At 49.0% G+C, this 22,668-nt stretch overlaps 1 protein-coding gene across 1 annotated transcript in view; it reads right to left on the minus strand.

The window, feature by feature from the left end:
- Positions 1-234: 234 nt before the first annotated feature.
- Positions 235-22,668, minus strand: part of srebf2 (sterol regulatory element binding transcription factor 2) — an 81,364-nt gene continuing 58,930 nt past the window's right edge. Inside the window, exons 12-19 of the mRNA XM_072492032.1 lie at positions 21,114-21,282; positions 19,635-19,728; positions 17,113-17,222; positions 15,881-16,013; positions 14,277-14,445; positions 11,942-12,127; positions 8,150-8,261; positions 235-2,514 (exon numbers count right to left, since the gene is read on the minus strand). Of these exons, the coding sequence (XP_072348133.1) occupies positions 2,294-2,514; positions 8,150-8,261; positions 11,942-12,127; positions 14,277-14,445; positions 15,881-16,013; positions 17,113-17,222; positions 19,635-19,728; positions 21,114-21,282 (1,194 nt within the window). The 3' untranslated portion in view covers positions 235-2,293. The remainder of the gene's footprint in view (positions 2,515-8,149; positions 8,262-11,941; positions 12,128-14,276; positions 14,446-15,880; positions 16,014-17,112; positions 17,223-19,634; positions 19,729-21,113; positions 21,283-22,668) is intronic.

Here is a 22,668-nt window from a genome sequence, read left to right on the forward strand (position 1 = left end):
TGGGGCCTCCCAGTCAACAAAAGGAATCAGGACATTCTGCTAAATGGGTCAGCACAGCGTTGATTCCTCAAACTCGGCGAGGCGGGAAGAACACTGCAGACCAGATATGTAGGAAAGGAATCATTTGGATTGGGGTGGGAGAAAGGCACGACCGAGGTGAACAGGGCTTGTAAAAAAAAAAACACAGGCACGGATTATGTCGCTGTCACAAAGTGAGCAATTCCAGACAGACTGTTCGGTATTGAAGTATTTTATTCTGTGGGGAAAAAAATGCCTCAAAATCATTCTATACGTTCATGATATTTATCCTTTAAATAAAATACCAGCCATAATTAGAATTTTTTTTTTCCCCATGTGTCCAACGAGAGAAATAAACTACAAGCCAGTTTCTAAATATTTACATCAACAATGATAGAGGAAGCCATGGTCAGAACTATCTCAAGAGTTATACACCGCGGATACTGGAAATCGGAACTACTTAACCAGGTCTCGTACGTACAGATTTTGCATTGTTCCTCCTATAGAGAACTGCAGTCACATCTTGTCCACATGTACTTCTCTGTTTCGATATTATTACAGGGCAAGATGGGTCTACTTTTCAATTCATTGAACTACGGAATGGTACAGGGATCAACCGGCCTGTTGCTGGATAGGTCTACCGGATCACACTCTCTGTACACTTCCGGGGCTTCCCATTAATTTTTATGGCACTTTTCTTTTTGATTTTGCTGATACATTTAATTCTATCCAAGATAAAGTAATGAAGCCCGATGATCTAAAATCACCTTTTTTTCCTTCCTTGCCCTGTGCTTTATACCATTAAAAACAATTGTGCCCCATTTTTGAAATTCAAGAGTCCATCAATTTTATTATTTGAGCCAATTGGACATGTGAGTTACAAGCATTGACCAGGTATTTGGTGAAAACAGGGAAGGATTGTTCCCATAATTTGAATCGATCCTACACTTACACTATGCTTCAACTTTAGATTAAAGTTACCCTTTAATCTAATTTACTGAGAATTTTCTAAATAAAGCATGAAGTCAAGTTACTTCAGTAAAAGTAAAGTTACTTTAACTGATGTGTATCAGTGCCGGGGAATTACAAAGCAAGACTTTTTAAAAACTTAGCTACTTCGATGAGGATTGTCATTGATTGATTTTCTTACAATGAATTTAGTGTACCCAATTCTTCTTTTTCCCAATTTAGCGTGGCCAATCCACCTACCCTGCACATCTTTGGGTTGTGGGGGTGAGGCCCACGCAGACACGGGGAGAATGTGCAACCTCCACACGGACAGTGACCCAGGGCCGGGATCGAACCTGGGACCTCGGCGCCGTGAGGCAGCAGTGCCAACTACTGCGCTACCATGCTGCCCAAAGATTGGCATTGTACATCCTCAGGAGAGCCAGGGGAGGAAAGAAGCTATTTACAGCACGTAAGCTGATTCAGCCAGGGACTAAAACCCATCCCGGGAACTTGAAATGGTAGCAAAAACAGAACTTTCTCATTGAAACAAAGCAGCGACAAACACATCCTGCAATTAGTTTTTCACCAAAAAGGATTGGAAAAAAAGTTGTGAAATTAAGTCACCAGGACAGGCCTTAGAAGCAGACAGTATAAGTGGACTTAAATGTTGATGCATCGCATCTCCGAACAAAGTATTACGGGTGAGAAAGCAGTTTAGATGGAGCCGATCTAAAAAAGGTCAGACTCGTTTGGGTTTTATGGCCGTTGAAAAAAAAAAAAAATTCTTGTAAACTACACATATATAAAATCTAAAAAACGCCTGTCCCGAACTCTCACATGATAAATTACATTGCCAAGATTTAACACCATTCAGGAGTAAAATATGAGGCTGTAACAATTTAATACATTATTTAAAACTTTGAGGGAATGGGAATCTCAATACCAGCTGGCTGTACCCTTGGTGATTTGAGAGAAAGGAACCGTGAGAAACAAAGAAGGCAACAGATTGTTAATGGGCCTCTTCAGTAATATATCAGCGTTAGATAGACCGCTGAGGACGATAGGGTGGGAAACTCATAACGATACTGGATCATGTAGAAGTCAACTACTGGATTATCGTCATTAGCGGTCTGTGAAAAGCAACCTTCACACTCAAAACAGTAAGCTTAGGTGTGAGAGAGACTGCGAAAATATCTTTGCCGGTGAACCCGCCAAACTGCATTTTAATCGTAAGGAAATCGCGTCGGCTCTGAAAGGTGTAGCTTCGGGCCAGAGCAGTGCGATCCAGTCAGAGGGTAGAGGAGATGCTGCGGGATGGCGTTTATCAGCTCGCTGCGATTGTCGTGCCACTGCCCAGTTTCATGATCACCTGCTGGCAGTCACTGACAGACCGCTTGTCTCCCAGTTTCTCCAGCGTACGTGCTGCCTCAGCCAGCATGACTGCCCTCTGCCCCGGAGAAGAGAGGAACGAGAGGGGAAGGTGGCGGCATGCCAGGAGTATGGCTGCCGCACGCTCTCTCTGCCCTGGCACACCATCCAATTCACCTGTGAATAACAAAAGAAAAAAATGGATAATATATTTTTCAATCCTGTTTCCACTTAATTCCGCCTGGATTCATTTACTGGAATTCTAAACATAGACAGATTGTTCTGAACTTGTCTCCTGTTGGGCTACATCTGGCACTTACAATTTTATGAAACAAACTGACCTTGAAATTTTGCTTTGCCAATGTTAGTAAGGTGTTACCATCGTGTGATTCCATTATTTGCTCTAGTAACAGCTGCTTCAAATAAACAAATACCTTCCCAACAATATATGGGTGTGCACTGAATTTCACACAATGAATTTCATGAACAGTTACTTGACAGTAGAGCATTTGAATATTACTTGAATATTAAAAGAGAGACACGTTGCTGAAGCTTCCCATCTCACCCATCAGGACAAACACAAGAATGCCAAATTTCAAATGATCACAACAATTTATATCGCAGGAGAAAAGGGTGCTGAATGACAGCTGCTTCATGGGCAGCACAGTGGTTAGCACAATGGCTTCACAGCGCCAGGGTCCCATGTTCGATTCCCGGCTTGGGTTATTATCTGTGTGGAGTTTGCACGTTCTCCCTGCGTTTGCGTGGGTTTCGTACAGTTTCCTCCCACAGTCCAAAGATGTGCAGGGGTAGGTGGATTGGCCATGATAAATTGCCCTTAGTGTCCAAAAAAATAAGGTAAGGTGGGGTTACGGGGTTAGGAGGAAGTGTGGGGATAGGGGGGGGGGGGAGAGGCGGCTTAGGTGGGGTGCTCTTTCCAAGGGCCGGTGCAGACTCGATGGGCCGAATGGCCTCCTTCTGCACTGTAAATTCTGTGAATCTTCACGGCGCCGAGGACCTGGGTTCGAATCCCGGCCCTGGGTCACTGTTCGTGTGGAGTTTGCACATTCTCCCCGTGTCTGTGTGGGTTTCACCCCCAAAACCCAAAGATGTGCTGGTTAGGTGGATTGGCCACGCTAAATTGTCCCTTAACTGGGAAAAGAATAATTGGGTACTCTAACTTTAGATTTAAAAATAAATAAATAAAAAATAAAACAAATAAAAAGGTACCGAATGGTTTGCATGTCAATCCTGGTTCGCTGAGCCATCGCCATGGGGAAAGCAACTGGGAACTATAGGCTCCCAAGAAATTTTTTAAAAAGTGCAAGGCTTGAACATATTGCCTGGGAAACTTCTCCATGGCAGCACCACAGCCAATCAGTCAACTTTCCAAACAATCAGCACCTATTTTTCTCCTGTACAAATCGTAGTTATCCGTTGAAATTTGGCATTCTTGTGGGCTAAATAGCTGTCTTGCAATGCAGAACAATGCCAGCAGCGAGGGTTCAATTCCCGTACCAGCCTCCCCGAACAGGCGTCGGAATGTGGCGACCAGGGGCTTTTCACAGTAACTTCATTGAAGCCTACTTGTGACAATAAGCGATTATTACTTCAGAGTGCGAGATAAAAAGCTTTGACAACATGTCTCTCTCTGCAGCGACATTCAAGAATAGATTTGCTTAAAATTTGCCAGTTTTCAAGGTTTCCAGATTTTAAAAAATGTTTTAAGTTTTGATACTCTTTCTCCAGCTTAAGCTGGAGCACTCTTTCCAGTGCTCCAAAAAAACGTTCCCGCCGGACGGACGTCGAACAGTTTTAGAACAATCAGAATTATCTTACAGCTGCAAGGAAGCCAGAGTTCCCTCAGGGAGGGAGTCATCAATGCATCACCTGACATGGGCCTTCAAACCAAACATGAAGTCGAGTCGCAAGATAGAAAAAGACGTGCATTTAAATAGCGCCTTTCACAACCACCAGAGGTCTCCAAGTATTTTAGAGCCAATGAGGTTCTTTTTAAGTAGCTGTTTTAATGTAGAAAATGTGGGAGTTAATTTGCTCTCAGAAAACTCCTGCAAACAGTAATGTGATAATGACCTGATAATCTGTTTTAGTGATACTGATGGAGGGACGGACATTGGGAAGAACCCCTTTACTCTTCTTCAAAATGAAGGTCTGGATGTTAAGGTCTGGATGCAGTGCCTGAGTGTGTGGTGGAGGCAGGTCCAATCGAAGTACTCAAAAGGGAATTTGATTGTTGTCGGAAAAGGAAGAATAAGCGGGGTTACAGGGAGAAGGCGGGGAATTGGAATGAGGCGAATTGCTCATTCCGAGAGCTGGTGCAGATGGGATCCTCCGCAGTGTAACAACTCTGTGATTCTTACTCTGTGGAAGGTGTGGCATGGGATCCTGCATATCCAGCCCAGCAGGCAGAAGGGGCCCTGGTTTAACGGTCTGTCATTTGACAGCACAATGTTTACTTGACACTGCAATGGAGTGTCAGCTGTGGGATGGAACTGAACCCACATCCCTGGTGATACAGAGGCAAGTGTGTTGCCAACTGAAACACGGCTGGCACCCTAAACAAAAGTTGTGACACAAACCGTGCTCCCGCTGTCCTGGCGTGAGGCACAGAGGCCGTGTCTTTTTAAACACCACTTTTAATAGGCAGAAATCCATTGCGGCTATTATCCATAGATTCCCTACAGTGCAGAAGGAGGCCATTCAGCCCGTTGAGTCTGCACCGGCCCTCGGAAAGAGCACCCTACCCATTTACACAACCCGCCCCATCCCTATAACGTAACTTGCACATCCCTGGACACGAAGGGACAATTTATCATGGCCAATCCACCTAACCCGCACATCTTTGGGAGGAAACCAGAGCACCCGGAGGAAACCCACACAGACACGGGGAGGACGCGCAGACTCCGCACAGAACCCCCCTCCACCCTGCATTTGCTGATAGTATGAATAGTGTAGGCAGGAACAGAAGGTTATAAAGGGCTAGCGATAAATTAAGCGAGAAGACAATATTGTGGCAGATGGAGCTCAGTGTGAAGTGTGAGATCATTCACTTTTGACATAAGGAAGTGTGATCAGAGCATTTTCTAAATAGTGGAAAGATGGAACCTATGGGCAGCATGGTGGCACAGAGGTTAGCACTGCTGCCTCACAGCACCAGGAGCCTGGGTTCACATGCGGCCTTGGGTAACTGTCTGTGTGGAGTTTGCACATTCTCCCCATGTCTGCGTGGGTTTCCTCCCACAGCCCAAAGATGTGCAGGTTATGTGGATTGGCCATGCTGAAGCTGGCCCTTAGTGTCCAGGATTAGGGGTTAAGGGCAGAGGAGTGGGCCTAGGTAGGGTGCTCTTTCAACGGGTCGGGTGCATTCGATGGGCCGAATGGCACTGTAGGGATTCTATGGTATGGCAGAGTCAAGAGATTCCTAGTACAGAAATCATTAAGGCTGGCACTTTCCTCCACCACACTCTCAGACATTGCATTTTTCAGTCAGTGCAGTGGGGCGGCACGGTGGCACAGTGGCTAGCACTGCTGCCTCACAGCGCCAGGGACCCGGATTCAATTCCAGCCTCGGGTCACTGTCTGTGTGGAGTTTGCACATTCTCCCCATGTCTTCGTGGGTTTCCTCCGGGTGCTCCGGTTTCCTCCCACAGTCCAAAGATGTGCCGGTTAGGTGGACTGGCCGTGCCAAATTACCCCTTAATGTCCAGTGATGTGCGGGTTAGGTTACTGGAATAGAGGGGAGTGGGTATGGGTAGAGTGCTCATTCAGAGGGTCAGTGCAGACTCGATCGTCTGAATGGCCTGTCTGTACTGTAGGGATTCCATGATTCCAGACCTTAATTTTGAAGGTACAAACAACAAAGCCAGTTTAGTGCTGCAATCAGTTCAGGGCACCCCACACCAGGAAGGACATTACTGACGCTGGAAGAGCTGCAGCACAGATTCACCAGAATGAAAACAGGGTTTAATGGGTTAGATTATACAGCATTGTCATCTCATCGACTGGACTTGCACTCTCTGGAGTATAGAAGCTGCAGGGGGAGACCTAATTGAGGTGTTTGAAGAACGAGTCCTGTTCACCCACCCCACTGGCTCCTGGCACAGCAACACTTTGATTTAAAAATTGAAAACATTTTTTTTTTGAAAAGTATTTTATTGTGGCATTTATATATATATATTTATGTATTGAAAATTAAAAACTGACTTTCTTTCTATCAACCATATCTCCTCACCGTCCCTACTTCTAACCCTCGGAGATCGCTGCACACCCCTCCAATTCGAGGCTCTTGCGAACTCTTCACCTTCATCACTTCACTCCTTTTAAAAAAATAAATTTAGAGTACCCAATTATTTCATTTTTTTCCAATTAAGGGGCAGTTTAGCGTGGCCAATCCACCTACCCTGCACATCTTTGGGTTGTGGGGGTGAAACCCGCGCAGACACGGGGAGAATGTGCAAACTCCACACGGACAGGGCCGGGATTCGAACCCGGGTCCTCAGCGCCGTAGGCAGCAATGCTAACCACTATGCCACGTGCCGCCCTTATCACTTCACTCCTGACGGTCATACCGTCAAAGGCCTGGACCCCAAGCTCTGGAATTTCTCTCCCCCCCCCCCCGCCCTAAACGCCTCAGCCTCTCTTTGTCCACGTTTTGGTGAGCTGTCTGAATATCTCCTGATGAAGCCACCTTCTTTTTCAAGCTGGTTCTTTGCTGTCAACAATCCAGAACTGATCCTGGCCCTGTGTCGCCTCCGCTCTGTACTTTCCTCGGTTTCAAATCTCTATTCAATTTTCCATTTGAAAGGTGCAAGGATCTTCGCCTCAACCGCTTGCTGCTGGGACCAAATAAATTCAACTTCGACCGTCAATTGCTCACTTCCCAACCAGGAAAGAATCGCTCTCTCTCTCCCGAAACCCTTAATAATTTAAAACATTTTGATCTCTCATTGTTACATACGAGTAACGGAGGGCAGTACATTGAAGCAGCTTCATGCTCTTCAGAGGTCGAGTATGCCCTCCAAGGAGATCAGATTTTGTCTGAAACTGCTCCTGTTGAAAGTCTTCGGGACAATTCACAATGTTAAAGAGTTGCTGCTGTTGTAAGTCTGGCAGGGCCGGTGAAACAAGAAACCTTAACGGATTCCCACCTTGGGTGACTCTCTGTGTGGAGGTTTCCCCGTGTCTGCGTAGGTTTCCTCCGGGTGCTCCGGTTTCCTCCCACAGTCCAAAGATGTGCAGGTTAGGTGGATTGGCCCTGATAAATTGCCTCTTAAGTGTCCAAAAGCTGTGCAGGTTAGGCGGGGTTACAGGAATAGGGAGAGGGATTGGGACTAGGTTAGGTGCTCTTTTGGTGGCTCGGTGCACTCGATGGGCCGAATGGCCTCCTCCTGCATGGCAGGGATTCATTGGTTCATGAAGGAACGTCAATGAAGGGGATTGAGGGTTATTAGCAATGCACCAAGGGACTACTGTGGATTAGTAGTGAGCTAGACAGATCAAAGGTCTTTTACAGCCTGAAAATGCTATGACGTTACTTATACAGCGACTTACACAGTGAATAATCCCAGAGTATTTTACAAGGCAGGGATGAAAGACTTAAGATGACTAAAAGCATTGCTGAAAAGGCCAAAATAAAAGATAGAAGGCCAAATGCAGAATTGTAAAGTGTCTCAGAACTGTTGAAAAGCACGATGATGTTTCTGTTTGCACCAATACCACCTCGTGTCAGGATGACCTACTGGACTGCGCACAAGAAGCTCCAACAGTGGCAGCTGGTAGAAAACACGCTCACCTTGTTGGATGGGGTGTGGCGTGCGTCTTCTCAGGCTGTGCTCCAGAAGCTGATGGGTTCGAGTCGGGCTTGCCCCTGCCATCAGTCGTACAGTCGCCTCATGCAGAAACATCTGATTAAAAAAAACACACACACAGGAGGGTTGTGAAGCACAATGACTCAACTATTAAACGCACAATAATTGTCTAATCTGATAGGCGGTTACACTTGATAGTTGGGACCCGTTCATCCGTCTCCGCAACACTTAGATATTAAATATTGCGTACTTTGGTTCTAAAATCGCTCCGTGGACTCGCCCCTCCCTATCGGTAATCTCCTCCGCCCTCACAACGCTTCAAGATAAAGGGGATGGTGTAGCGGATTAGTAATCCAGAGGCTCAGCACTCCACAGGGAGAGGGGTCACAGGTACAAATCACACCAGGGCAGCTGGTAATAGATGTCTGGGGTGAGATTCTCCGGGGGAGAATCGCCGGGGGCTGGCGTGAATCCCGCCCCCGCCGGTTGCCGAATTCACCAGCACCAGACATTCGGCGGGGGCGGGAATCGCGCCGCGCCGGTTGGCGGGTCCCCCCCCGCGATTCTCCGGCCCGGATGGGCCGAAGTCCCGCCGCTAAAATGCCTGTCCCGCCGGCGTAGATTAAACCACCTACCTTACCAGCGGGACAAGGCGGCGCAGGCGGGGCTCCGGGGTCCTGGGGGGGGATCTGGCCCCGGGGGGTGCCCCCATGGTGGCCTGGCCCGCGATCAGGGCCCACCGATCTGCAGGCGGGCCTGTGCCGTGGGGGCACTCTTTCCCTTCCACCTTCGCCACGGTCTCCACCATGGCGGAGGCGGAAGACTCCCTCCACTGCGCATGCGCGGGAATGCCGTCAGCGGCCGCTAACGCTCCTGTGCATGCGCCGCCTGGAGATGTCATTTGCGCGCCAGCTGGCGGGGCACCAAAGGCCTTTTCCGCCAGCTGGCGGGGCGGAAATTCGTCCGGCGCGGGTCTAGCCCCTTAGGGTTGGGGCTTGGCCCCCCCAAGATGCGGAGCATTCCGCACCTTTGGGGTGGCGCGATGCCCGACTGATTTGCGCTGTCTTGGGCGCCAGTCGGCAGACATCGCGCCGATACCGGAGAATTTCGCCCCTGGAATTGGAAGCTAGTCTCAGTAATGGTGGCTATGATATTATCATTGATTGTTGTCTATCTGCTTCACTTGTGTTCTTTAGGGAAGGGAAATCTGTCGTCCTTACCCGGTCTGGCCTATGTGGTTGACACTTAACAATTAGGGAAGGGCAGTAAATGCTGGCCTTGCCGCAACACCTACATCCTATGAAAGAAATTATAAAAATTTCTGCCGTCCTGCAACTGCACAGTGGATAGCACAATTGCTTCACAGCGCCAGGGTCCCAGGTTCGATTCCTGGCTTGGATCACTGTCTGTGCGGAGTCTGCACGTTCTCCCCGTGTCTGCGTGGGTTTCCTCCGGGTGCTCCGGTTTCCTCCCACAGTCCAAAGATGTGCAGGTTAGGTGAATTGGACATTCTGAATTCTCCCTCAGGCCCCGGAGTGTGGCGACTTGGGGGTTTTCACAGAAGAGAATTTCCCTTTCACAGGAGCAAGGGTACCTTCCTCAACCACTTGCTGCTTTGCACCACCTTTGACCAAATAAATTTATCCCCAACCATCATCATGGACTCCCCAACCAGGAAAAATGGCCTCTCCCTCCAAAATCCCTTCATAATTCTTTTTAAAAATTTGATCAAGTAGGTGAGACAGACAGGAAAGTGGCGATGAGGCCACAATCAAATCAGCCATGACCTTGTTGAATGGTGAGGCAGGTTCAAAGGGTCGAATGGCCGACTTCATCTCCCAATTGCTGTGGTTTAATATAAAAAAAATGTTTTTAAAAATTTAATTAATTAATGTGGTCAACCCACCTACCCTACACATCTTTGGGTTGTGGGGGTGAGACCCACGCAAACACGGGGAGGATGTGCAAACTCTACACGGACAGTGACCCAGAGCCGGGATCGAACCCAGGTCCTCGGCGGCGTGAGGCTGCAGTGCTAACCATTGCGCCGCTGGGGTTTAACATTTCATGTGAAACACGGACTTCCTGGTCCTCACTAGAAAACCAAGTGGCGAACAACAGAATTGGTACAGTTACTTACACTTTTATAAGGAATTATTTACCAGAGTTACACATTACAAACATACACCTCCGAACCCAATTCCCACAGTTTTAGTCGTGCCTGCTGTCGGAGCAAAAGTGACTCTCCAACAGTGACCCGGGGCCGAGATCAAACCCGGGTCCTCAGCGCTGTGGGGCAGCAGTGCTAATCACTACATCACCGTGTCGCCTGCGGTTAGTATACAATTAACATCTCCGACAGTGCAGCATTCCTTCAGTACGGCACTGGAATATCAACCTGGATTGGGAGTTCAAATCTCTGGATACATTAGAGAACTGTAAGTGGGGTTTAAAGGATAAAAGTCTCTGACTGGAGTCAGAACCTGCCCACTCTTGGACGTGACTATACTACTCAGTGACGATTTTGAGGCAGTGCAGTTTTTTGGGGGAGGGTATGGTTGTTCTGGTGCAGATAGATGCTAAAGATTACACGACACGATTTTTTTAAAAAGCGTACCGAGGTTGCTGGGATTCACCCTGCTGGAGCGACTGCTGCTTCCGGATGTGGAAGGGGAGGAACGAATTGGGGATATATATAAATGGCTGGTTCGCGGTCTTAGCCAGGACAGTGAAGGAGGAGGTGGACCTGGACCCTTTGGTGGCGATATTTGGGGTTTCAGAGAAGCCGGAGCTCATGGAGAGGAGGAAGGCCGATGTCGTGGCCTTCGCCTCTCTGACTGCACGGCGCCAAATCTTGCTGGAGTGGCGGTCGGCATCGCCACCGGGGGTAGCAGCATGGTTGGTGACCTGTATGACTTCCTGCGGTTAGAGAAGATAAAATATGAGTTAAGGGGCTCAGCAGGGGAGTTTGAGAAAAGGTGGGGGATGTTTGTGTCTGTGTTTGAGGGGCTGTTCGTCGCCGGGGGGACGGGGGGAGGCGGGGACATCTGTACAGACTGTATAGTTGATTGTTGGGGAGTATGTTTCCCGGGGTGTTTACTTGCTGTAACCTACTTTGATACATGTTTGTAATAAAATAGGTTTTTGTTTTTTTTTTAAAAGCGTACAACTTTTCTCTCCTGGCCAACATGCCTCCTCAGTTAATGTAACAGTTATTACACCTTCAATGCATCTGAAGTGCTCGGATGCACAGTAACGCAGGGGTTACCAAACTGCGGTCACAACCCTCAGCAGGATGGTGGGCTCCAATGTAGTAATGGTGGCGGTGGCGCCACGGCTGGGAGTTGACAACTCTGGGATCAGCCCCGAGGCCCCTTTAAACGTGAGCAATTTCTTTTTTTTTTTGCCTGTGGCCGCAGCCTAAACCAATGATCTCTGAGGCCCAATCGCTGGCGCCAACAGAGCTTACAAAACGATCGTGTTTTTGGCATCTGTGTCCATGCTGTTTGAAGCCAAACCCCGCTCAACAAATCTCCTCCTGCTCCCCGTTCCCCCTAATATTAACTCTGGGGTCGCACCAAGTGTGAAAGAGTAAAATGGGGCCACAGCAGGGAAAGGTTTGAAGAGCACTGCAAGAAGTGCTTTAAAAAGACACTATGGCTTGGAATAAACTGGCCATTAGTATAAAATACACTTGGGCCATTAAAATATTAGGGTCAGTGTGCCCATGATCTTCCATCTAGTGGCACGTTACTTGGATGAATACATGGGCTTACCTTACGATGTGCAGGCTTAAATGTCTGGCCAAGCTTTCGGAGACTGCTCAGGTCTCGCTGGAACCCTTTCAGTTCGAGACTTGAAGCTTGGTAGGTCTCACCCACAGCCTGGCTGGAGTTTGCCTGCTTTTGCCACAAGGTTGTACGAATCGAAAGCAAAATGTCGCAGATTAACAGCTGTATGGCCTGCCGAGGAGAGAGAGAGAAATAGAATGTTATCCTCACACAGGACAGAGGCGAGAGTCAGATTTCCCCCCGATGTGTTAAAGAGCTTGTCCCAACATTAGAAAAAAATTGTCCCGCCCACCAGGCTTCCAAAAATTGAGACAGGGCACAAAAATATATTTGACAACAGACTAGTGCATCAATATATTTACTGTTCAATATACATCCTATTTCCATTTGTGTTAAAGGGGGATTATAATGAGTTTATGTTCAAAGAACAAAGAAAAGTACAGCACAGGAACAGGCCATTCGGCCCTCCAAGCCCGTGCCGACCATGCTGCCCGTCTAAACTAAAATCTTCTCCACTTCCTGGGTCCGTATCCCTCTATTCCTATCCTATTCATGTATTTGTCAAGATGCCCCTTAAATGTCACGATCGTCCCTGCTTCCACCACCTCCTCCGGTAGCGAGTTCCAGGCACCCACTACCCTCTGCGTAAAAAACTTGCCTCGTACATCTCCTCTAAACCTTGCCCCTCACACCTTAAACCTATGCCCCCTAGTAATTGACTCCTCTACCCTGGGAAAAAGCCTCAGACTATCCACTCTGTCTATGCCCCTCATAATTTTGTAGACCTCTATCAGGTCGCCCCTCAACCTCCTTCGTTCCAGTGAGAACAAACCGAGTTTATTCAACCGCTCCTCATAGCTAATGCCCTCCATACCAGGCAACATTCTGGTAAATCTCTTCTGCACCCTTTCTAAAGCCTCCACATCCTTCTGGTAGTGTGGCGACCAGAATTGAACACTATACTCCAAGTGTGGCCTAACTAAGGTCCTATAAGCTGCAACGTGACTTGCCAATTCTTATACTCAATGCCCCGGCCAATGAAGGCAAGCATGCCGTATGCCTTCTTGACTACCTTCTCCACCTGTGTTGCCCCTTTCAGTGACCTATGGACCTGTACTCCTAGATCTCTTTGACTTTCAATACTCTTGAAGTTGCGGCACATCTTTGGAAACAAAGGGGCAATTTGAATGTGGCCAATCCACCGAACCTGCACATCTTTGGACTGTGCAAAAATGATTTCCGAAGATGGCACACAAACGGACAACAGCCTCAGGAGAGGCTGAAAAGACTGTGGCTCAGTCTGACGGTTGACCTGATTATGAAGGTGCTCCATTCCCAAGTGTAGAGAAGGTATTTCCACTTGTGAAGGAGCCTAAAAATATTGGTCATAAACGTAGGATAGTCAATTATAAATCTAATATTAAATTCAGGAGAAACCTCATTACTCAGAACATGATTAGACTATGAAACTTGCTACCCCAAAGGGTGACTGAGGAAAATAGCACAGATGCATGAGGGAGAAAGGAATAGAATAACATGCAGATAGGATTGGAAGAAGAGTGGGATGAGGCTTGTGTGCAACGGGGCGGCACAGTGGTTGGCACTGCTGCCTCACAGCGCCAGGACCCATGTTCAATTACGGCCTCGGGTCACTGTCTGTGTGGAGTCTGCAAGTTCTCCCAGTCACTGCGTGGGTTTCCTCCGGGTGCTCCGGTTTCCTCCCACAGTCCAAAGATGTGCAGGTTAGGTGGATTGGCCATGCTAAATTGCCCCATAGTGTCCAAAAGGTTAGCTGTGGGTTACGGGGATAGGGTGGAGGCCTGGGCTTAAGTCGAGTGCTCTTTCAGAGGGTCGATACCGACTCGATGGGCTGAATGGTCTCCTTCTGCACTGTAGGGTGTCTATGGTTCTATAACGTAAACACGGGCAGTTTGGCTAAATGGTTCTGTGCTGTAGACTCAATATAACTTTCACAAACATATTAGGGATGTGGAGATTGTCGAGAAATGCCCAGAAGCGCTGGGCTACAAATCATGCATTTTGGGCCTTTTGTTGAAGGGACACCTCTGACCACAAGTGGAAGACCTCAATGACTGTAAAACATGTCCACGTCTCGATGCGCAGGGTACACCTTTGCATTGCACTGCAGACACATTGCACAACATCGCTGGCACATGCAATGCAACTACAATGCACCACAGAGGCCACCATCTTTCGCCTTTCTGAAAGCCCCCGAGCACACTTCTTCCCCCTCCCAAACCTGCTGCTCCACAGCACACAAACCCCCTCCCGAAGTGGGACGAGCAGCGCTGGCCCGTACCTTATGTAGGTTGGTGTCCTGGTGCGGGCTGGAAACAGTCACGGTGTTCCACAGGTATCCACTGGCCCTTTCACAGTGCAGGAACGTTGTCTGATGAGCTTCTCGTTTCCCCAACAGGCTGGCTTGCATGGCCTTATAGACGTGAAGAATTGCCTTCGGCAGCGGGCTTCTGGAAAGAGAGTTGTCGGGCACAATGAGGGCGCGAGTTAGCTGATGGTGCACCCACCTTAAACAATTGCACAACTTTCGAGAGCGTTGGACTGGCTGGGTTTTTAAATGGATCTGAAGCAACGGGTAGGGTCAATTTGGCGTGGCCAATCCACCTACCCTGCACATCTTTGGGTTGTGGCGGGGAGAATGTGCAAACTGCACACGGACCGTGACCCGGGTCCAGGATTAAACCTGGGTCCTCGGCATCGTGAGGCAGCAGTGCTAACCACTGCGTCGCCCTGGGCGCCCCCCCCCCCTTTTCAGAGCTATCGTTGGCCAAAACTGGCATTCAGGAAACAGATCATCCCTCGTCTGGCACAACCTCTTAAAACTGAGATTTACTTCAGATTTCCGGGCAGCGTTATAATAACAAAGGGTATAAAATGATGCCCTGATACCTGGCCTTAGAAGGGTTACATTATGCGCACAGGTTGCACAGGCTTTTATTCCCTTGAGAATAGAAAATTAAGGGGTAATCCAATCGGGCGTTCCAGATAATGAAATGAGTTGATAGGGATGACAGATACTATTTCCTCTGGGGGCAGAGTCCAGAATAAGGGGCAAATCTTTAAAAATTAGAACTCGGCCTCCGGCGGTGGTGTCAGTGGGCAATTCTTCACACAATGTGGTGGAAATCTACAACTTCTCCCGCTCCCAGCAATCTATTGGGGCTGGGAGCCAATTGGGAATTGTAAAACCGATATTGACAGATTTTTATTAGGCAAGGGCTTTAATATTTCTGGGCGGCACGGTGGTTAGCACTGTTGCCTCACAGCTCCAGGGTCCCAGGTTCGATTCCCGGCTTGGGTCACTGTCTGTGCGGAGTCTGCACATCCTCCCCGTGTCTGGGTGGGTTTCCTCCGGGTGCTCCGGTTTCCTCCCACAGTCCAAAGATGTACAGGTTAGGTGGATTGGCCGTGATATATTGCACATTAGTTTCAAATGTTTAGGCGGGATTACGGGGCAGGGGAGTGGGAATGGATAGGGTGCTCTTTTAGAGGGTCTGTGCAGACCCGATGGGCTGAATGTCCTCCTTCTGCATTGTGGAAACCAAAGAGGGGCAATTGGTGTCACGATTCAAATCAGCCTTCATCTAAGTGAATGGTGGAACAGTCTTGAAGGGGCTGAATGGCCTCTTCTGTTCTCATGTTTAAGAAACTGACAACTCCTTTGGCAAAGGGTCTTCCTTTGAAGTGAAACATACTGATAGAATCCTAAAATTTACAGTGCAGAAAGTAACCCCACCTAAACGTTCAGACACTAAGGGGCAATTCAGCGTGCCCACTAGAGTGAAACTCTAATGCTGAAACAGAATTATTTCCGGTCTCCAAAACAGTTCACTGCATCGCCCTTCAGCCGGACGCGATTTGTGAAGACAGGAAGCAGCAACTTACTCAGACATCTGCAGGGATTTGGGGATTCGTTCCACATTAGGAGACAATCCTTTCGCCTTCGAATCGTCACCCTGAAGCCAGTACACAGCAAAGGTAACAACCGATGTCCACCACTTACTGACAGGATCCGGACCTGACAATGTGACAGAGGGGCAATTTACCGACACAAGCAAATACTTTATTCCAATTATCATAAACTGCTCGTATAAATAGAAAATATGTTTTAGACTTTCACAGAAAGCATTCTTTCTCTCATGAGAGGTTGAAGAACATCTGCTAAATAGTTCAAGTGGCTCCGACCAGTAGTTGCAGACTTGGATCTTACTTTAGGAATTCCAGTTCTTTGAACATGTGGATGGGAGGTGGGTAGATGAATGGAAATGGAAATAAACTGCTGCTGGAATTTAACTGCTATGGGACTGGATCCTCCGACTTTGAGGCGACGTGCGGAGGAAGTGTCTAGTTCTACCATGAAAAAAATCGGCGAGGCCCCAGCACCGATCCTCCGACCGGTATGGGGCTGGCAGCCGCGCCACGTAAACCACACGGCCGTCACAAAATAAACGGGTGGAGAACTGCCGGGTCCGTGGCCGGACATGACGACGACCTGCAGCGGTCGCGCCGTACAATCTGGCGCTGGCCGCGCACGGACCCGACCTGCCAGATGGTGCCCCCCCCCCCGCCCCCCCCCACCCCCGGACACCCCCCGCCACCACCCCCGGACCACCCCAAATCAATCCCCACCAGCTCTCGCCAAAGCCCCCCCATCTCTCGCCGAGACTCCGCCAGCCAGCCAGCTAACAGGCCGGTCACAATTGTGGCGCCGCTGGACACAGTCCGCAGCCACCAGGCCAGGGTGATGTAAACTGAGCGCACAACTGAACCGCGCCATCGTGAACTCAGCCAATCGGGGCGGAGCATCGGGGGAGGGCCTTCTGGTAACATCCTGAGGCCGTCCCAATGGCGTACTTCATGAAGGCGCCGTTTTGGAGGGGACGGAGCATTCGAGAACACCGATTTGGTCGTAAAAACAGATTCTCCGCCCGATCGCCGATTACAAAATCGGCATCGGCAAGCGGGGAAACCCGGCCACGGTATTAGTTCTTGAGAATTGCACATAGTGCGTGAAGAGAGTAAATTTGACAGCTACAGTGGTCAGTCATCCCTGATCATTCACAATTACTGGAACCAAGATATCTCAAAGTCCAATCATTCGCAGGCTATATTCTCACCCGTGGCTGTTCTCAGACTGGCATCAGTGGCAAATGCCTGCGGCAAACCCCTGGCTGCGCCTGCGCAGGCGGTAAGTAACTGCAGGTACTCCAAGGCATTAGAGAACTCCCTGCAACAGATGGCACACTTGGTTAATATTAATAACCTTCTGTTCAGGTTTTTAAAAAAACGTTTATCTCACAACAGCTTACATTTATACAGACAAACAGCAAGAAATGCAGCAAACACGTCCAGATCAAGCAGCATTTTCAGGGGTGCAGTCTTTCCACAGAGGAACACAAGTAGACAAGATTATAGCAGCAAGAGTAGACCATTCGGCCCATTGAATGCTGTGCCATTCAATATGATCACGGCCAATTTTGGGCTTCAATTCCACTTTCCTGTCCGGATCCTGTATGTCTTAATTCCCAAAAATATTAAAAATCTGTTTATCCCAGACTATTTTAAATACAGCCACTAACGGAGCGCCCACAATCCTCTGGAATGGGGATTTCCAGAGAGTCTCAACCCCTTGAGTGAAGATCTTTCGCCTGACCTCAGTCCTAAATGATCGATACCCTATTCTGAGACTCTTCTTCCCAGTGTTTTGGATTCCCCGACCAGCGAAAATAATTTCCGCCATAGAATCCCTATCGAGCTTCTTCAGGATATTGATGCTTCAATGAGATCGACACTCATTCTTTTAAACTCCAGAGAATATAGACCCAAGTCACTCAACTTCAGGACAACCTTCTCATCCTGGGGCAGCACGGTGGCGCAGTGGTTAGCACTGCTGCTTCACGGTGCCAAGGACCCGGGTTCCATCCCGGCCCTGGGTCACTGTCCGTGTGGAGTTTAAACATTCTCCCAGTGTCTGCGTGGGTTTCACCCCCACAACCCAAAGATGTGCAGGGTAGGTGAATTGGCCACACTAAATTGCCCCTTAAATTTAAAATAAACCTTCTCATCCTAGGGAACAATCAACTGAACCTTTGCTGCAACGTCTCCAATGTAAGTAAAGCCTTCCTTAAATATGGAGACTAAAACTGCACACAGTATTCCAGGTGTTATCTCAGGAATGCCCTGGATAATTATGGCAAGATTTCCTTATTCCAGTCATCCAATCCCCTTTGCAATAAAGGCCAACAAACCATTTGCCTTCTTCATTTCTGCATTTACAGGCGAACTATCAGAGCTCCGTTTACAAGCACACCCGGGTCTCTCTGGACACCAACATTTACAAACTTCACGCCTTTTAAAAATAATCTCCTTGTTGTATTTTTTACGATTAAAGTGAAGAAACGCATACTTCCCCACATTATACTGTATTCAGTTTGTGCCAACAGAGCCACTTAGCGTAGAAAGACAAAACTAAAAGTTCACATCAGGTCTAATCCAGTGAATCCAGACTTCAAGCATTATTATTATTTAAGCATGCTTTAAAAATAAAAGCAGGCCAGACTTTCAAGTATTTTACTTAGAATCAAAAAAGGCAGGCCACCTCAATAAACATTATAGAACATACAGCGCAGAAGGAGGCCATTCAGCCCATCGAGTCTGCACCGACCCAATTAAGCCCTCACTTCCACCCTATCCCCGTAACCCGATAACCCCTCCTAAACTTTTCGGCCACTCAGGGTAATTTATCATGGCCAATCCACCTAACCTGCACGTCTTTGGACTGTGGGAGGAAACCGGAGCACCCGGAGGAAACCCACGCAGACACGGAGAGAACGTGCAGACTCCGCACAGACAGTGACCCAAGCGGGGAATCGAACCTGGCACCTTGGCGCTGTGAAGCCAAAGTTCTATCCACTTGTGCTACTGTGCTCCCCTGTTTGTGAGACATCCCTTGGCCACCCGTACCCTGTTACAAAGCGCTTCTCTCTCCAGGAACACGACAGGTTTGAAGGGATTAGGAAATTGTCCACCAAGCCAATGACCACGGAAAAAGTGCCAGAAATGCATTGCTAAATTCATCGATACACGAAACTCACAATCACCAACCTCTTTTAACCTCACCCCACCCCAAACATGCACATCAAGGCACAGGAGTCATTGAGTCAGCAGGAAAAGAGGCCCTTCGGCCCATTGTTTCCACGGCAGCCTTCAAGCACCTATCTACTCAAATCCCATTTCCAGCACTTGGTCCATGGCCTTGTGACGTTTCAAATGCTCATCAAAATGCTTCTTAAATGTTGTCAGGGTTCCCGCCTCCACCACCCTTTCAGACAGCGAGTGCCAGGTTCCCACCACCCCTTGGGTGAAAAAGCTTTTCCTCAAACCTCCTCTAAATCTCCTGCCCCTTACCGTAAAACTCTGCTCCCTGGTTAATGACCCCTCTACTAAGGGGAAAGGTTTCTTTCCATCTATATCCCACATAATTTTGTACATCTCGATGAGGTCCCCACCCTGCCCGAAGGAAAACAGCCTCAGTCTACCCAGCCTCTCTTCATAGCTGAAACACTCCAGCCCTGCGACACCCTGGTGAATCGCCTCTGTGCCCTTTCCAATGCAATGACAGCGCGGCGGTTGAACATACCCAGATTCCTCGGTCTCTGGCTTTAGCAGCGTGTATACAGCTCTTTCAAGCAGATTTTCACAAAATGCCTGGTTCACCTGAGTTACTGGATCGACTGCAAGATAAAAAGTAATAGCGTATCACAGGTAGCCATTTCCAGGTGAAAATATACGGGCAGGGACTTTTACGGCTATACAGGTTTTAGGAGAGAGGGTGGTGTTGTAGTAACCAGACTAGTTATCCAGATATCCAGGTTAATGCTCCAAAGGACATGGGTTCAAATCGCACTACCGCAGTTGGTGGAATTTAAATTCAATTAATTAAACCTGGAATTGAGGCTAATTTTGCTAATGGTGACCATGAAACTAGGAGTAGGCCGCTCTGCCCCTTGAACCTATTCCACCGTTTATCTAGACCATGGGTAATCTTCCACCGTGGTGCCATCTTCCCTCACTTTCCCCGCATCCCTGAATGTCATTGCTCGCTAGAAGTCTATTGAATTCTGCTTTGAACATACCGACAACTGTAGTAAATTGTCAACGGTCTGGGGCGCTAACTTGCTTTGGAGAAGGAAATCTGCGTACCTGGTCTGGCCTACACATGACACCAGACCAGGATGACCAATCGTCCCTTACTGAACGGGGATCGTCCCGTAACGGAATCCACTGTCCCGGGCACTGCTTATCCCTGGGCCGTTAAAACCCCACGTCAGATCAGTATCTGCTTTCCGCTGTAACAGCTCTTGCAACATCCACTCCTCCCCGCCCCCTTACCGGCGCGGATTCCCATGGCAGGCTATCCCTGTTCTCTCCAAGAGTCGGTCACCATGCTCCAGACTCACAGGGATGTGGTTGACTCGTAACTACCCTCTGAAATGGCTTTGCAAGCTAGACATTCAGGGGTAATTAGGGAAGGGCAACAAACATTGACTCAAACATCTGGCATGGATGTTTGTGCCGCCCACCTACCCACCCTCCTCATGGGCACGAGAATTCTGACAGCCATTTCCTTCCTTCTACGCATCTGGTACCTTTAAACTAAGCACGGTTTCACATAATTGCCACCGCCTGAACCGGGTTTAGCTCAGTTGGCTGGGCAGCTGGTTCGTGACACAGAGCGAGGCCTACAGGCTGAGGTTATTCATGAAGGTCCCGCCTTCTCAACCTGGCCACTCGTCTGAGGTGTGGTGACCCTCAGGTTAAATCACCGCCAGTCAGCTCTTCCCCTCAAAGGGGAAAGTAGCCTATGCTCATCTGTGGCGACTTTACCTTTACTTTCAGCTCCTGATTTATTTTGTTTTTTCCCCCTTAAATCTCAAAATAAGAAATCTCCTGCCTGGACTATGGGCTTTGGTCTGTCATCTCAGCTGAATAACGGTAAGCCGTTCTAAACATCCGTGGACTGCTTTTTTAATCTTGGGGAGGAGAGTTTGTTTTACTGAGAGGTGGTCAGTTTGTCGAGGACGGCAGTGTAGTGGGATCCTGCTCGTCATCCCCTTACCTGGACTCCTGAGGGAGCTGAAGAAACTTTCTCTTGGAGCAGGTTTAAGAGACCAATCACATTCCACAAAGAACTGGTATCCCAGGGGATGGAAAAGCCAGTGCTGGGTGCCTGGCTCAGAGCCACCGGGGTACTGGCAAACCCGCTGAGCTCGACGTAGGAAATAGCGCTAGAAGTGGGGAGAAAATAAACAGGTTACAATCGGAGGAAGAACGCCTGGTGAAATAATGTTCTGTTTAGCCTCAGTTTTAAAAAACAAATTAACAAAGTATCTCAGGTTGCAAAATGTTGGACTTTGTCGAAGTACTCATAGAGTTGGCAAAGGGAGAATTTTACTATTCTCCTTTGTTCGCAGTCTCTTTAGCAATGGGTGCGAGTCGGGAAATCAGGGGCGGGATTCTCCCATTCCCGACGCCGATTCGTATTCGGCGATCGGGCGCAGAATCCCCTTTGACATCGAAATCGGGGCGGCACCCGTTTGACGCAGGTTCTATATGCATCGCGTCGCATGCCGTTGGGACCGTCTTAGCACGTCCCTGAAGGCCCTCCCCCGATGGGCTGAGTTCCTGACCGTGAGGGAGACGTGTGGTCTCAGAGGTGGGGAACGCGTCATGGCGGCTGCGGACTGTGTCCAGTGGCCGTCACAGTCGGGCGGGAGCTGTGCAGCTTGGGGGGGGCCTGGGTGGTCGGCCCGCGCATGGCCAGGTTTTACGGCGCGACCGCTGCAAGTCGTCACCGGTGCATTTGCGGACAGCAACTTGCCGATTCTCCAGCCGTTTACATCGTGGGAGATGGGAGTTTTACGCGTCGCAGTCGCTAGCCCCTCACTGGTCGCAGGATTGATGAGGGGGAGCCGCCGACTTTTATTTTTGAAGTAAAACGCCACAGATCCTCCACACTTATTGTCAGAAACGGAGAATCCAGCCCCAGGGCTTTAGAGTTACCGCCATTAACTTTGTCATTCGAGGTTCCGCACAGGCAGTGGAGCCTGCAGTTTACCTCTCAACAGTCAACCTCAGCAGCCCCGACATTTTATTTGAAAAGATCCGGGGGGGGGGGGGATTCTCCAGTCCGCCAGCCATGGTTTTCCGGCCCGGTGTGCCCCTGCCGACAGCAGGTTCCTCCGTTCCCGCGGCCAGCCAAAGGGGTTTCCCATTGGGGCCACTCCCACTCCGTCGGGAAATCTGCAGGTGTGGGTGGGCTGCCGGCAGACTGGAGGGTCCCGCCGATGGAGCTTGCTGCTGCTGGAGAGAGTTACTGTTTATACAGACCTACGCCAGGGGTCTTGAACGGTCACGGGTGCCAGTGTCCATCCAATGCAGTTCAGCCCAAGTCACATTAAAAAGCAGCTGAATGTACTAGACATGTGAAGGTCAAGGACCAGGACGACAGGTAACCAACTCTGGGAGCGAGGCGGGGGGGCCTGTGTGACACTTGGCCATGGGGCACTGTAGACAGAAGTTGGCCGGGGGGGGGGGGGGTTTGCTGGAAGGGTTTGCTGATGTAATTGTTGGACGGGGCAGGAGGAAAGAATGGGAGAGGGTTCTGTCAGTAT

Source organism: Scyliorhinus torazame, chromosome 29, assembly GCF_047496885.1.
Source record: "Scyliorhinus torazame isolate Kashiwa2021f chromosome 29, sScyTor2.1, whole genome shotgun sequence".
NCBI classification, from domain to species: Eukaryota; Metazoa; Chordata; class Chondrichthyes; order Carcharhiniformes; family Scyliorhinidae; genus Scyliorhinus; species Scyliorhinus torazame.